The 15,273-nt window shown below is 53.7% G+C and overlaps 4 protein-coding genes across 4 annotated transcripts; all 4 read left to right on the plus strand.

Annotated features, from left to right (window-relative positions):
• Positions 1-293: 293 nt before the first annotated feature.
• Positions 294-770, plus strand: IUM83_15662 (pleiotropic drug resistance protein ABC superfamily; the record flags this gene model as incomplete). The annotated part of the gene is made up of 1 exon (XM_067940496.1): positions 294-770. The coding sequence occupies one exon, from the start codon at positions 294-296 to the stop codon at positions 768-770; it is 477 nt and encodes a 158-aa protein (XP_067790604.1).
• Positions 771-1,001: 231 nt separating this feature from the next.
• IUM83_15663 (Pol Polyprotein) lies at positions 1,002-3,458 on the plus strand (the record flags this gene model as incomplete). The annotated part of the gene is made up of 1 exon (XM_067940497.1): positions 1,002-3,458. One exon carries the CDS (start codon positions 1,002-1,004, stop codon positions 3,456-3,458), a length of 2,457 nt encoding a protein of 818 aa, XP_067790612.1.
• Positions 3,459-3,651: 193 nt separating this feature from the next.
• Positions 3,652-5,052, plus strand: IUM83_15664 (Pol Polyprotein; the record flags this gene model as incomplete). Its single annotated transcript, XM_067940498.1, has 1 exon — positions 3,652-5,052. The coding sequence occupies one exon, from the start codon at positions 3,652-3,654 to the stop codon at positions 5,050-5,052; it is 1,401 nt and encodes a 466-aa protein (XP_067790578.1).
• A 122-nt stretch (positions 5,053-5,174) lies between these two features.
• IUM83_15665 (Pleiotropic drug resistance protein ABC superfamily) lies at positions 5,175-6,377 on the plus strand (the record flags this gene model as incomplete). Its single annotated transcript, XM_067940499.1, has 2 exons — positions 5,175-5,184; positions 5,263-6,377. 2 exons carry the CDS (start codon positions 5,175-5,177, stop codon positions 6,375-6,377), a joined length of 1,125 nt encoding a protein of 374 aa, XP_067790602.1.
• Between the last annotated feature and the right edge of the window lie 8,896 nt (positions 6,378-15,273).

Below are 15,273 nucleotides of genomic sequence, written 5' to 3' on the forward strand. Positions count from 1 at the left end.
TCGAGTCATCGGCTCCACCTCGCTTTGGAAGGATATTCACTCCTTTGCTGCTAGTTACGTAGGTAACTGGCTGGAGCGCAATAGTGATGAGAACTCTTCGGGGTTCGGGGCCTCCACACCTCAATGGCTGGGGGCGGCACTGAGTGTACCAACTCAGGGCATCGCAGTAGGGAGTTTGGTTAGAGACGAGCTCCGACTAGGTCATAGATGTCGTTAGCCAAGACGTTAAGTGACATCAATGTACCTCAACAAAAAAAACAAAAACAAAGAAGTACGACTCCGTTAACGAGTGCCTGGAGCTGCTGGACTTGCACCCGATCGCCGACCAGATCATCCGCGGCAGCTCCACGGAGCAGATGAAGCGCCTGACGATCGGAGTGGAGCTGGCGGCGCAACCCAGCGTATTGTTCCTGGATGAGCCGACGAGTGGTCTCGACGCTCGATCGGCCAAGCTCATCATGGACGGCGTGCGTAAGGTGGCGGACACGGGTCGCACCATCGTGTGCACGATCCACCAGCCGTCGGCGATGGTGTTCGAAGTGTTCGACAGTCTCTTGCTGCTGAAGCGCGGTGGTGAGATGGTGTTCTTCGGAGATCTGGGTGAGAAGGCGGTGAACCTGATCAAGTACTTCGAGTCGATTGACGGCGTGGCGAAACTCGAGAAGGACTATAACCCGGCGACGTGTGACACGACTAAGAGTGGATGGTTGCCATACACTGGCCACCCACTAAGCCATCCACTGAGGAATGGCAACCCACGGACTACGTGAGGGAACCCCACGAATGATGCTAGGATGACTAGATGAAGCTGGTTCTAGCAGCACGAGGATAAGCTAATTCATTCTCACTTTTACCTCGTTCCCCGCAAGTCCCTCTCAAGCAAGGCCTCGCGGACCAGATAAGCCCCTCTGCAAGCCACGGGCGTGTCATTTTGATATATCAAATCTGATATCTGAATCGGAAACAAGAGAATCAAACAAGAAACCAAAGCACCATCAAGCATGGATCGTCGCAAGAAGGACGAATACGTGACCTACACGCTAGTGATCACACCAGCAACCGCCGAAACTCCAGCGGAAACAGCGCAGTTAAAGATCAAGAAGTTTGGCGGTGGCAGCGCACGCGACTGGCTGAAATGGAGTGGCAAGTTCCGGAGCCTCGCTCGCAAGAAACAATGGACAGACGAGCAGAAGGCACACAACCTGGTTGCCCTCATCGAAGGTGACCTCGAGGCAGACGTCGAAAGCGCCGCCCAGGATGCGGTCGCAGGGAACAAGACGTTCGAGGAGTTCTTCACGGACGTGGGATTCCTGTCGGTCCCGCACGACTTCAGCGAGGACCTCGACAATGAGCTATGGACAATGACGAAGCGCCGCGACGAGTCGGTGCACAAGTTCTCCCAGCGCATGAGAGAGAACATCCGCATGTTTGCAGAATTACCCCAAGACGCGGAGGTGATACCCGAGGTGCGGCAGTGCAGGTATTTCAAGCGCGGTATGCCGCGCGCCTGGCAAGAAAAATTAGCTGCATCTGGCGCTGTATATGATCGACTCAACGATCTAGTCCTTTACTTCACGCGCATCGAGAAAGCGGAGCGACAACTGGCAACCCGCGACAAGAGTAAGAGCTTCAAGGATCCACGCAAGGATTACCGCAAGGAGAAGCACCAAGCCCGTGAGGTACCGCTGAAGAACCGGTACAAGAGCGATAAAAAGAAGCCAGGGCAAGCAGGCAGCAGCAGGAAGGAAGAAAAGTGGTGCTCCTTCCACAAAACATCCTCGCACAACACTAGCGAGTGTTACACCGTCAAGAAGAAGGAAGCGGACGAGCACAAGCGCACGGAAGCTCCGCACCCGCCAAAGCACAACAAAACCAAACAGTACCCGCGCATCTACAAGAACTTGGACGCCGAGTCAGACTCAGAGGAGTCCAGCGACGACGAGATGAAGTTCGTGGATCTGGTCGACAAGGAGGTGAAGAATTCGCAAGGCGCACCACTCCGCATCGCGGTGAAGCTACGCCGAAGCAGAGAGTCGTTCCAAGCCCTCCTCGACAGTGGCGCCTCGAAGAGCGTCATCAACAAAACAACCCTCGATGCCAATGTCCAATTGGGACGAAAACTTATCCCAGCATCCCCAACTGTGTTCAACACAATGAGCGGCAAAGTCAACAGTAACGGGACTACAGTCGCACAGTTCCTATTCCCACAGCTCAAGGCAGATACGATCATCACACATCGATTTGAAGTTATCGATGACAGCAGTGACGCAATGATCATCGGCCGTGACATTATGAACGAGCTAGGGCTAATCCTGAACTTCAAAGACCGTGTCGTGCAATGGGAGGACTGTTTCCTCAGCCTCAACACGGGGCGCAGCACGACCAAGCCAGACACCGACAAGCAGGACGACCTTGAGTTCCCAGAAGAGGCGAAAGAAGCGGCCGACAACGCCGTCAAGCCCGAAGAACTCCTTCCGGAGCACCTGCAAGGAAAGTTGGCCGCCAACTACTTGGCATTACTCACCGCGTACCAGACACTGTACGACGGTCACTTGGGGCGCATGAAATTTGACGACTACGAGCTAGCGCTCGCCCCAGACTTTAAGCCTGCACATGCAAAACCGTACCCAATTGCACGCAGTCAAGAACAAAAAGCCAAGGACAAGATTCAACAGCTCATTAACGACGACGTACTCGAGCAAATTTACGACTCGGAGATGGCATCCCCGGCGTTTTTCCTGAGCAAGCCAGACGGTAGTTTGTGCCTACTCGTCGACTTTCGATGGCTGAACAAATATTTGCGGCGGAGCCCGTACTACGTGCCCAGAATCAGGGAGATCCTGATGCGTCTTGCCTCGGCGAAGTGCCTCTCGACGTTCGACGCCAACCTTGGGTACTATGCTCGACGACTAGCAAAAACTTCTCGCCACCTGACCGCATTCTGCCTACCATTTGGAAAATTTAGGTACAAAAGGCTACCGATGGGCATTTGCACGGCCCCCGACGAATACCAAGCCAGCATGGAGCGAATCCTTGGCGACTTGAATTTTGTGGTGGTGTACCTGGACGACATCCTCGTGTTCTCGCAGAACGAGGAAGAGCACCTCGAGCACCTGCGCATCGTTTTCAAGCGCTTGGAGAAGTATGGAGTCTCGTTGAACGGCGGGAAGTGCCGCGTTCTCCGCAAGGACGTTGAATATTTAGGCTACACGCTCTCAGCGGAAGGCATCCGCCCCCAAGCCAAAAAGATTCAGGCAATCCAGAAAATCGCCGTTCCCCGCAACCGCAAGGAGCTCAGACGCTTCCTTGGCATGATCAACTACTACCGTGACATGGTGCCGAACAAGACCACGCTTTGCAAGCCGCTGCATCGCTTCACGAGCACCAAAGTGCCCTTCACATGGCTACCTATACGGAAGCCTTCCGGGCCATCCAGCGGGCCTTTGCTGAAGCTGTGATACGGAAGCCTTCCGGGCCATCCAGCGGGCCTTTGCTGAAGCTGTGCTATTATCTTTCCCCGATTTCACGAAACCGTTCGACCTGTACGCAGATGCCAGCGGAACCCAACTCAGCGGACTCATTATGCAAGGAGCCAAGATTTTGGCATGCTACTCCCGCAGCCTGAACAAGCATCAACTAAATTACACGACCATGGAGCTGGAACTTCTTTCGATTGTCGAACTCCTTCGTGAGTATCGCACTATGCTCCTCGGTTTTCCTGTAGTGGTGCACACCGACCACAAGAATCTAATCTACCCGACCGAAACGAGCCTACGAGTCAAGCGGTGGAAGCTTTTGCTCTCGGAGTACCACCTGACCATGCGCTACATCAAGGGCGAGAAGAACGTTGGAGCTGACGCGTTCTCTCGCATGCGGTTCGATACGACTGAGAACCCTCCAGTACAAGACGAAATTAATGCAGCAAGCACGCAGTACGAGTGCGTAATGCACGGCCCGGTCATCCGCCAGCAACAAGAAGCCGACGAAATGATCCAGAAGATCAAGTCCGCGTGCCTCGCGGGCACCAACAACCCGGACTACCAGCTCATGCCCCTCTTGGGCTGCACACTCGTTGCATACCAAAAGCGAGTAATCGTCCCGGACTCGCTGCGCGACGACATGATCGGATGGTACCACCAGAACCTCGGGCACCCTGCCAGCGAGCGACAGTTTAAAACCATGCGGCACACACTCTACTGGCCCAGTATGGAGACCACGATCACCAAGTACATCAAGAAGTGCATCACGTGCAAGCGAGCCAAAGTGCACGGCGGAAAACAGGACTACGGTTTGTTACCACCCCGCACCATGAAAACCGTCAACCCCTTCGACATCGTGCACGTCGACCTCATAGGTCCCTACGAAGGCTTCTATGGGATCACCATTATCGACCAAGCTACTCGATGGCTCGAAGTGGGCGTTCAACCGGACAAGGAGTCCCTCACATCAGCCGAAAGCTTCGATCGTGAGTGGCTTTGCCGCTACCCACGGCCCCTTCAAGTTGTTCACGATAAAGGGTCTGAGTTCACGGGTGAAGAATTTCAAGAATTGCTCCGAAGCTACGGAATCAAAGCAAAGCCGATCACGACCAAAAACCCACAAGCCAACGCGATATGCGAGCGGGTGCATCTCGAAATCCTGAACGTGATTCGTTGCCACGAAGGTGCAGACTGGAAGAAGGTCATCCACTACGCCGCTTTTGCAATCAGGGCGAGCTACCATAGCATCCTAAACGCGTCACCTGGACAACTAATTTTCGGGCAAGACATGATCTCACGCAAGTTGTACGAAGCCAACTGGAGCTACATGTCTAAACGCCGCTTCGACGCCATTCTTGCAGCCAATGACCGCGAGAACGACAAGCGCCTCGCCCACTTCTACAAGCCGGGTGATCAAGTCATGATCCGAGTGCCAAAACAGTTCCGGTCGAAGACGAAACGCGTCACCGACGGCCCCTATCCAATCCGCCATGTTCATGAGAACGGGACCGTCACCGTGGACAAGGGTTCCACGCAGCAGCAAGTCAGCATCCGCCGAATTTTCCCGTGCTAGCTACAACAGTTCATGGGGGGAGTATGACACGACTAATAGTGGATGGTTGCCATACACTGGCCACCCACTAAGCCATCCACTGAGGAATGGCAACCCACGGACTACGTGAGGGAACCCCACGAATGATGCTAGGTAATGACTAGATGAAGCTGGTTCTAGCAGCACGAGGATAAGCTAATTCATTCTCACTTTTACCTCGTTCCCCGCAAGTCCCTCTCAAGCAAGGCCTCGCGGACCAGATAAGCCCCTCTGCAAGCCACGGGCGTGTCACGTGGATGCTGGATGTTATCGGCGCGGGTGTAGGCAACGAAAACGGGTCGAAGACGGATTTCGTGTCACTGTTCAAGTCGAGCGAACAGTACCGCCAGCTCGAATCGACCTTGGACCGGGAGGGTGTCACACGGCCTTCACCTTCGTTGCCTCCTTTGGAGTTCAAGCGCAAGCGCGCCGCGAGTAATTGGGTGCAGGCGGTGTTCTTGACGAAGCGCTGGTTCGATCTGTACTGGAGGACGCCATCCTACAATTTGACCCGTGTCGTGATTTCGTTGGTGTTAGCTATTGCCCTCGGAATTACGTACATTGGATCCGAGTACAAGTCGTACCAAGGGGTGAACTCGGGCCTGGGAATGGTCTACATGGGCGCCGTCAACATCACGTTCATCAGCTTCAACGGGGTGCTCCCTATCACCTCAAAGGAGCGGACATCATTCTACCGTGAACGAGCTTCCGAGACGTATAATGCATTCTGGTACTTCGTGGGCTCGACGCTGGTCGAGATCCCGTACTGCTTTGGGACGACGCTGCTGTTCATGGCGATATTCTACCCGATGGTCGGGTTTACGGGGGTTGCCGCGTTCTTCACTTATTGGTTCAACCTGTCCTTGATCGTACTGCTGATGGCGTACTTCGGCCAGTTCCTCGTCTACTTGCTGCCAAGTATGGAGGTGGCGTCAGTCTTCATGGTGCTCATCAACACGATCTGCATCCTGTTCACGGGGTTCAACCCTCCCGCCGTGTCGATCCCGCGGGGCTACAAGTGGCTGCACGATCTCACACCACACAAGTACGCGTTCGCCAGTCTCACTGCGATTGTCTTTGGCGACTGTCCTAGTGACGGAGACGGCAGTGAGCGCGGGTGTCAGCGAATGACGGGAACGCCACCAAGTCTACCCGACGGGATGACGCTCAAGGAGTACATGGAGGCGAATTTCTTGGTCAAACACAGCGAGATTTGGCAAAATTGCGGAGTGCTGGTATTGTGGATCGCTGCTCTGCGGTTCTCGACGCTACTGGCGCTGCGTTACGTGAACCATCAGACAAGGTGAGCAGAATTCTTAGGTTGAGAACGCGCGTGTATACTGTAGACTGGATATCCCAAGAATAGTCGCTTAAATATTTCTTGTGACGAAGAAGTCGACTACAATATGGAAACAATTGCTTCAACTTCATTTGATCTGGTACGAGCTTGGCCAAAACTAATCGATGGGGTACTTCAGCGCTAATAAAGCGCATATTATGTCTTCATCGATGTGTGTTCTCTCAAGCGAAGGGGTTACGGCGCTGTCGCAGCGGCTTTAGCGCAGCTATAGGCTTGTTCCTGGCGAAAAGCCTTTTCACTTGAGTCACGGTCGACCGTGCACTCTAGTTGCAGCAAAATACAATGCATAATCTCTCAACATGTCTTACTCGGGCTTACTGTTCGGTAACTCCACGATAGTGTTCATAACCACCATGGAGTTTGCGATATCCTCCGGCTTCCCCGATGCAGATTGGATCCATTTCTGAAACAGGCGCGTCTGCATGTTCTCCGCGAATTTCTTCAGGTCCGAAATGCCTTTGAGCGATTGCAAAGCTGTCGCCAATCAAGTGGTGACCTCCCCTTCAATAAGACATTCAACGCATCCGAGTCGGAATACGAACCATCCATCGTGGCTTTGTACTGCTCGGAATATCGGGCCCACTGAACGAACGCTGTGTTATCCGCTAATGAAGACTGCTGACAACGCAAGATGTTGAAACTTCCTCTGGACTTGTTCGTGATTTCAGCCACACCTTTGTCAACAAATCATCCGCGGTTGATGAACTCTGGAAGAGAAGCCGCTGCATTTCCACGGACACTGTTCAGTCGTTTGGGGCTATGTGGTTCATTCGCCGTCGACCTGCGAGTAAGGGCGTGGTGAGCGGCCCCCCCCCCATTGAAATGTGCTCGAGGGCCCTTACGCGTGGTTACTGTGTGCCGGGGCAACCACCATTTGCCGCAATAATGTGATTGTCGAGCTGGTGGCTTGTGTCTGGTACTGCTCGAAGCAGTTGGAGAGCCACCGACAAGTAATTTGATGGCCGTGTTACTGGCCTGACCGCTCAGCAATGCAGTAACACCTCCGATGCGCACGGAATGTGTCGAGTAATTTGCCGCTGGAATTCCTATACCCCGCGCGGTTGATTTGAACGCCTTGGCCACCGTTGTAGCTTTGAGATTGCCGCAGAGATAGGGGCTATTGTGAGCTGTACGCGGTGATTTCCTTGAGGGCGCTGACTGGACAGATGATTGGGTCTCCCGACGCGTGCATTGAGCGCCATGCACCTCGCCCAAACTGGTTGTTCTTCGCGCCCTCCAGGCCGATCGTGACTGATGTGGCGCTGATTTCACTCGTTGGCCTTCCTTGGGCGCCGGAGAAGAAAACATTTTGGTGCTTGAGGCAGTAAAAATGCTGGCGACGCCCGATCTGCAGATACTCCGACCTCCGGAGCAAGAAGAAAAAGCCAATTAGAATGCTACCCCACAGGAGTTGTTGATGGAGCTGCTGTTAGTCGAGAGGGCGGTACAGAAGACGCAGAGAAGCTGGAGTAATTGGCTGGAGCTTGTGAACGGGGGGGGGGGGGGTGAGAGTCGCTTAATTCCTTGCAGCAACATGTTGAAGTCAGGTGAGGCAGTCAAGTCGTTTCCCAGGTATCGACGGTGAAACCACCTGATGCTAGCCAACTTGAGTTTGATCGTGCCGAATGTGTTACCGTGTTTCTTCCGGTTCCACCCATACTTCCAGCAGTAGACCGCGAAGCATCCTAGTTTGTTGTTTGCCGATCTTCAAGGGCACGAGATCCACGGCGACCATCCTAGCTGGTGGTAAAATTCACATCATTGCCGTCAATAAGTGTTATATTTTCCGGAGATTGATTCCGCAGCAGCGTGTCCTCGGATAACGTTGCCCAATGCATCGAGAGATTGCTGAACGGCGGAACTATTGGAACCTGTGTCCATGCGTCGGATAAGCTAGCCCAGACAGAATACAATGAGTGATTTGGACCCCACGCTCGGGACCCCGCGTCGGCCATTGTGTTTTGGTTTCCCGCGATGTGTGCGCCGATAACGTCAGCCCATATTGGAACTCAACACTGAAATCAGTCGATTAAACAATCGAGCGGTTGGATAGCGACTCGATCGTTTGGACAGCCACGCCACGGCACTCGTATTGTCAATCCACATGCAGACGTGGGTCCGCTCTCGACCAGTTGCCGTCCATACTGGACCCCAATGCAATACCGCCAGGGTCGCACTCATTAATTCCCGCACGTTGATAGAGTTTTCTTGTTTTCTCGTTGCGAATGTTTCTCGCTCTGCATCGTTGAATTGCATGCGTATGAATTGTTTCAGTTGAGGCTCTAAAACACAGAAACCTATCTCAGATGCGTCCATCCAAACGTGGGTTCGAGCCTGGCAAAGTGTTCGACGGGAACGGAGTTGAATTTTGAGTGTAGTGTAAGCACTAGCGAGAACGAACGTAAATCCCTTCACATCCGGAGGAATCAGACGGCGAATATGCGGTGTCTTAAATTCGGTTGCGAAAGCTCGAATGTTTTGATAGAATGCCCTTGCTGCCGGGAAGCAGGTAAACACGTAACGAAGATTGCCCAGCAACTGGTTGAGGACTGACAGGGTGCAGTTCATAGTATTGAGAATGCTGAGAGCACGTGTACGTGCCTGTGTAAGTTTGGCTTCGGGCATCGACACCGTACCAAAGTTCGTATCCCACAACGGATCTAGGGCCTTAGTACGATATGCCCAGGTAGTAAATTTGGCTTCATTCAAAGCTTTCGGCCCGAGCACCGTCGACATTGCCTTGCGTAGTGCCCAGTTTGCTTCGAGGCATCGTGTTCCCGTGATCACCTCCATGCACGTGTGATCATCGCACCACACGTTTCCTGTGAATTCACTATCATCGAGAGGAGAGAGTACCGCATGTGGCTTCTGCGTTTCGTAGATATTGTTGATAAGAGTACCCGCGAGCGAGTAAAACGTTGGCGGTCCACACCACCCAAAACCGCAAGAAAGGTCAACAACGATATAATTCTCGAACCGGAAGGTGAACATGTGGACATGGTTGTGGAGTAGCGGGATCTGCCAAAATCTGGTTAAGGCAAGATCGGGTTTCCCACCAATGCCCAGACACCGACTAACGGAGGGGGTCCCCCAACGATCCGTGATGGGCTGAACTTGGTCTCACCTTGTGTACTCGTCGGTGGGCTGGATCTGCTCTCTCGGGGCTCCGAAGATGCAGCACTTGGTGAAGATCGATTGTCTTGGCGTGACGCGGGGAAATGGGGTGGAGCAGCGCGGAAATCTTCGCTCTGCGCCTGGTTGTGTATCTCGATCGAGTGGCCTGGAGTTGACCCGGGGCCTGTTGTTGCCTTCTCGTAGGCGCTCTTTTCCTTCTTCCTTTCCTTGAGTTGATTGCCGCTTCCTATAGCGGGATCGAGTTCGGTTGAGATGTGAAACGATCGCCGGCCAAGCAAATAACTCATGTCGATCGAGGGCTTGCACACAAACAGTAGATCACTAGAGCAGGGAAAGCGGGCCAATGTATTACTCCAGACTTAACCCAAACTGCTAGATCAACTACCTTCTTCTTGTAACTTGGTCGGGGCCAATGCGATTCCCCGAGATGTGAAGACTTGTGCCCTTGGATGCAAATTCAGCACTGATTTATGTTTAGCCTGTGTCACTCTACAGTCTACCATCCCTACTCTGCTCCTACAACTAGACGCTAACCGGATCCTTGCCCTGGCTGTGCCTTCTGATGCTTCCCATCCTTCGGCGATCGGCCCGAATCTGTATGCCGATCGCGAAACTTTCCCAACCTGTATGCCGATCGGTGATCTTCCCCAAATCAGTATGCCGATCGACGATCGGCCTCGATCCGTATGCCCGATCGGTAATCCGTCCCGATCGGCCGTCGATCCTGTCCTGTCACAGTCCCACTCCGCCGATCCTGCCATTTCCCGCGCTCACGCGTGCGCCCCTCCGGCTCTACACCCGCCGACTGGGTTTGGCTCCAGATCCGGTGGCTTCTACTCGTTCTGATCGATAGTGACCACACCCGATCGGATTCCTTCATCCTCTTGACACCCGGGCGTCACTGAGCCGGATCGCGTGTCCTTACTCGTCTTCTTCCTTCAGCTTCTTTCCTAGATCTAGATCTGTCCTGGTCCGGGCCGGCGATTGATGTGCGTCGTCCCCTTCGGGAATCTTTCTTGATTGACGCTTTACCATATGGTCCTCGTGAATGGGGATGTGACGGAAAGCACCCGATACATCACCTAGCATCATCAGGATAGGTTGATTAGTGAATTTCGTTCGGAGCTCGAATATGCGTTGGGAGATATCGCGTGGGGGGTTGTACGTGGTCATGGGAAAATTCGAGCGATCAGTGAACTCATTCACCGAGGCTCCATCTGGAAAGGAGTAGTCGTTCATCACCCGAGTTGCCGACCCCGAGTTGCCCACTGATCCTATCGGGCTGATGAAGATAATAGCCTAGACATCCAGCAGGTCGGCTTTGACCACCAGATAGCGACCGTCATGTTGGCCTTTGACGATGTGGTTCTTCATGGAGTTGTGATTGGTCGGTCGCGTGATCTGTGTGTGGGGCTTGTTGTTATTCCACAGAGGCCGGACGCCTTCGCGAACAACGGGGTTCCACCGCTCGACCACTGCTCGGTGGTCTGGATTGGCTGGCTGTGGGAGCTCGAATAGGTCCTTGTTGGGCCTTGGATCGTCTGAGTTCTGGTTACGATATATCCGTACGAATTGGGCCGGCGAGAGAACTGAGCGTCGTGCAAGCCCAGAGTCGGCCATGATACGCTCCACACTGAAATGACTGACTTGGCAAAAATGCTGAGGCGGCAATTCCACCATGTGACTGGCTGCGAATTCTCGGTATTGAAGTTCCCGGGCGGCCGACATTGCTCGACCTACCCCAATCTGAGTTTGATGAAAACTTGAGTGAGCAGCACGCTGTTTCTGAGTGAAATCTGAATATTGATCTGAAGTTGCTCTTCCATCCTGCTGATGGCTGCGAGTTGTCTGAATTTCCAGGTTATCCTGCGCTGTCCCTGCGTTTTGGTGTCACACGTCCTGGAATGCTGGGGCCAAACCAAGGAAATTCTTGTCTATGAATTCCTTCACGTCAGCTGGGAGAGCGAGTGGTTTCAAGTGGGCCCTGTTTGGATCAAAGCATAGACCCGAGGCTGGACCGGTGCATCCTTTCTTCGACAAGTAGCGCATGCACATGGACTTGTTGTGTAGTGGGTCTAACTTGTCTCACTACTTTAGCTTACACGTTGAGCTACGTGTATGAGGAAGCATAAGTACTTAGTAATTACTTGAGTTAATTATACTTGAGTACACAAGTATAATATAAATCAAATAAGACTCCAAGTAGTTAAGGTAAAATGAGAACTGTGTTGTTTGTGAATTGATCTTCCTCCTAAATCTGCTAAAACTGTTTATCATCTGTGAAAGGGGTTGACAGCGGCTGGCTGTCAGAGCCCCGCCAAAATGCACGTCTCTAATTGGTAGAAAGATGCTGCTTTCTATCAATAGGATCTTTGGGTAGGTGTGGACCCACTCATTGTGGTGGCCCACTTCAATGTATCCATTGGTGCGACTTACACCAAAGTGAGGAAGTATCTAAAACTTTTAACAGATAACCTATCTGTTAAATTCACAAGTGACTTGTAGCCACTTGTGTGTGTAACCCCGTTACACCATCCCCCCTTTAAGGTTAGACGCGCGGGGTCCCCGCACGTCAATCTCTGAATTGTCCATTCGTCAATTCTCTGCGGTTGAAGAAGAAACCCGCGCTCATTCAACGATGAGCGAGCCCCAAGAAAAGAAGAATCCGAAGTCGGTGGAGAGTCATCTCTCCATCGGTGACTACTTCGAGCGCGAGAAGGCGAAGTATGGCGACATCGTCGACTTCGGCGACGACGATGAAGACATGGAGGACGAGAAGGACTCGTCCTCAAAGCGCAAAGACTCAGTGTCGAGGGAGTCGCTCGACCCCCAAGCTAAGAACGTTCGCCCTCGTGAAGGGGACGAATCGGACGCTTCGAGTTCGAAGCGTTCGCGAACTGAGAGTGATACCCCTCTAGATTCCGCTGAGGCTCTCAGTACTCCGCGCACTGCAACTGCAGTGCGTGATTCCAAAGCTCAAGGCTCTCCGCGCGTTGCGCCTGCAGCGCGCGATCCGTGGATGCCGTCCGCGTCCGAGATCACGGACCGGTATGGGAACTCGGTACCTCCGAATGAGGTGCCGCTGTACGTGTGCAGCGCCATCAAAGATGAAGCCGTGGCTGCCGAGCTGCACTTTGATGCGGAGACGCATCAAAGGCGCGATTATTACATCGGACTCTTCCATAAGCTCCGATGGTTCCAAAGCAAGAAGACATCTTCTCGCAGCAAAGTGCCCGAGTGGCAGGCAATTTGTCAAAGTTGGAACGCTTTTGTTGAGAACTTCAACAAGAAGCCGAGTGCTTACCGTGATCGGATTAAGCAAGCGCGTGATCGCTTCGAGACGTACTCGAAGCGTGGGAAGTTGGAAAGTTGGAGCAACTCCACGTTGCTGCGGAGGAGGCTAATGTGCCGTGCGCTGTGCCCGAGGGCTTTCAGTGCGCGAAGTGCTTCCCAGGCGCGGTCCGCTTGAGCGACCACGACCTGAACGGATACACGTAATTCCGTGTGCCCGAGAGTCTCAAAGAGCTCCGTGCTAAATTCTTAGCACGTGAGGGTTCGGGCGCTAGCGATGACCTACTACTTCCGCTGCGCCAGCGTGTACTGCTCTTCGTACGCCCTCACCATTTCTGGAACGACCTCCAGCAAGACGTTCCGCGGCTCCCATGTATCTTGATGGGGAGGAAATCTTCTCCAAAGAATACGAAAACGAGCCCCCTGAGGGTTCGTTTTCGGGATACTATGGTTAACAATCCGCTCAACAATCCAGCGGGTTGAGCCGCGGGCGTCACGAATCGGCGGTGGCGGGGGTGGGAACACGCCCCGGGTATGATCAGCCCCAGGCTGATCAACTTGCGCCTCTCCAAGACCGGGTGACCGCCGTGGAGCGTCTGCAGGGCGCTGACTTCGCCGCCCTGAAGCAGGAGCTGGCGAACCAGAAGGCCCAAGTCGCGGCGGTCTCGCAGACCGCCTCGAATATCCAGGTCGAGTTGGGGACCCGGATGAAGGAGTTGTTCCAGCGCGTCCGTGCGCTGGAGGAGAGGCTGCTCGTTGCCGAGGCCAAGGCATCTGCTTCTGCCTCGGCTCCTGCCGAGGCTTCGGGTCAGCCGAGCTAGATGGCTCGTGCTGCAGGTATTGCTTCAGCCGTCCGACGTAAAAGGTCGGATGGAGGCACATGCTAGACGGTATGTCTAGCGTGTAAGCGTTGCCGTGCCGTGCCAACACAGTGAACGACCCGATGAAGCGCAGAGCAACCTTACTTGCTCCAAAATCCGAAACTGCATGTTTAGGCAGGTTTTGCGTAGCTAACAAAACCAATGAACTAATTTGAATTCATTTGCGTTGCTTCTGCCCAGATTGTCTGCGTTCAGCTTCTGTTGATCAACAGAAGCTGCTATTGCATCATGGACAAACCGGATTACGGCTTGCCTTTTGGTAAGGAAGTTGATTGCATCCGAGCTGAAGTCATCCAGCTCGCTCTCCGCTAGAGGCTCGGCCTCTGCGTGCTTCTTCGCGGTGTCTGCGCCCTGCGCAGACCCGTGGTCTTTGACCTTGTTGTTGGAGGAGTCTGCGCCCTGCCCAGACTCATGCGTTTTGTTCGTTGTTGCAGCTGACACTGTGCAAGTGTCAGTGGTTTTCTGCGGCTGCTGTATTGCAGTCGTAGATCCCCCCCACTTAAAGTGGGAGCCATCACTCCGAGTAAACTCGGTAGACGTGGATGCCGCAGAGCATTCACGTAGAACGGTGTATGCCCGGTCGAGGCATGCACTGAGTTATTGATGGCAAACTCTGCCATCGATAAGCACTCGCTCCAGTATTGGAACGAGTGAGCGTAGCTCTTCAAAATGTCGACGAGCACGCGATTCACGCGCTCGGTTTGACCGTCCGTCTGCGGATGATCCGCAGTCGACATGGAAAGCTGGCTCCCAAGAAGTGTAAACACTTCTTGCCACAGGGGCGCTGTGAAGCGCGGGTCTCTGTCCGACACGATGTCGGTCGGCATGCCATGGTGTTTAAACACCATGTCGACGAACAGACGGGCCGTCTGCTTCGCGGTCACCTCTGCCGCCACCGCAGCAAGATGTACCATCTTGCTGAGGCGGTCGACGAAGACCACAACACCGGTATTCCCGTCGCTGTCCGGGGGAAGACCAAAGATGAAGTCCAATGACATGGACTTCCAACACTCCGACGGAGTCGGTAGTGATTGTAAAGGAGCCTGCGCGAATGGCGCAGGCTTTACGCGTTGGTATACCTCGCAAGCACGGATGTACTTGCGCACCCACTTATACTGGTGGTGCCAGTAGAAGTCGCGCGTGAGATAGACGTATGTCTTCTCACGTCCGAGATGTCCCGCATGCGGGCATCATGATATTCGTACATGATCCTGAGTCGCAGGTCATGGTCATTTGGCACGCCAACGCGGACCGCGTTGTCGTCGACTGCATTATAAAGCAGTATTCCGTCGTGCACTCGATATCGGTGTGCCCGCGCACGAAGGTGCTTGGGCAGCTTCTGACGAGACTTGTCAGAAGGTGCTGTGCCATAGGCCAGCAAGAGTTTCATGTCCGCGTCGTGCGCGTACGCGGCTTTCACATCGTCCAACAGAGAAGATGTGGGTTTGCTCGATCGCATGGCGTCAATGGCATTGACGTCAACAGCTTCTGCGTAATCACTCTGACCTTTTCCGGGTCAGGGCGAACACCATTTTT

This window comes from Phytophthora cinnamomi, assembly GCF_018691715.1.
Source record: "Phytophthora cinnamomi strain GKB4 chromosome Unknown Contig45, whole genome shotgun sequence".
Taxonomy (NCBI): Eukaryota; Oomycota; class Peronosporomycetes; order Peronosporales; family Peronosporaceae; genus Phytophthora; species Phytophthora cinnamomi.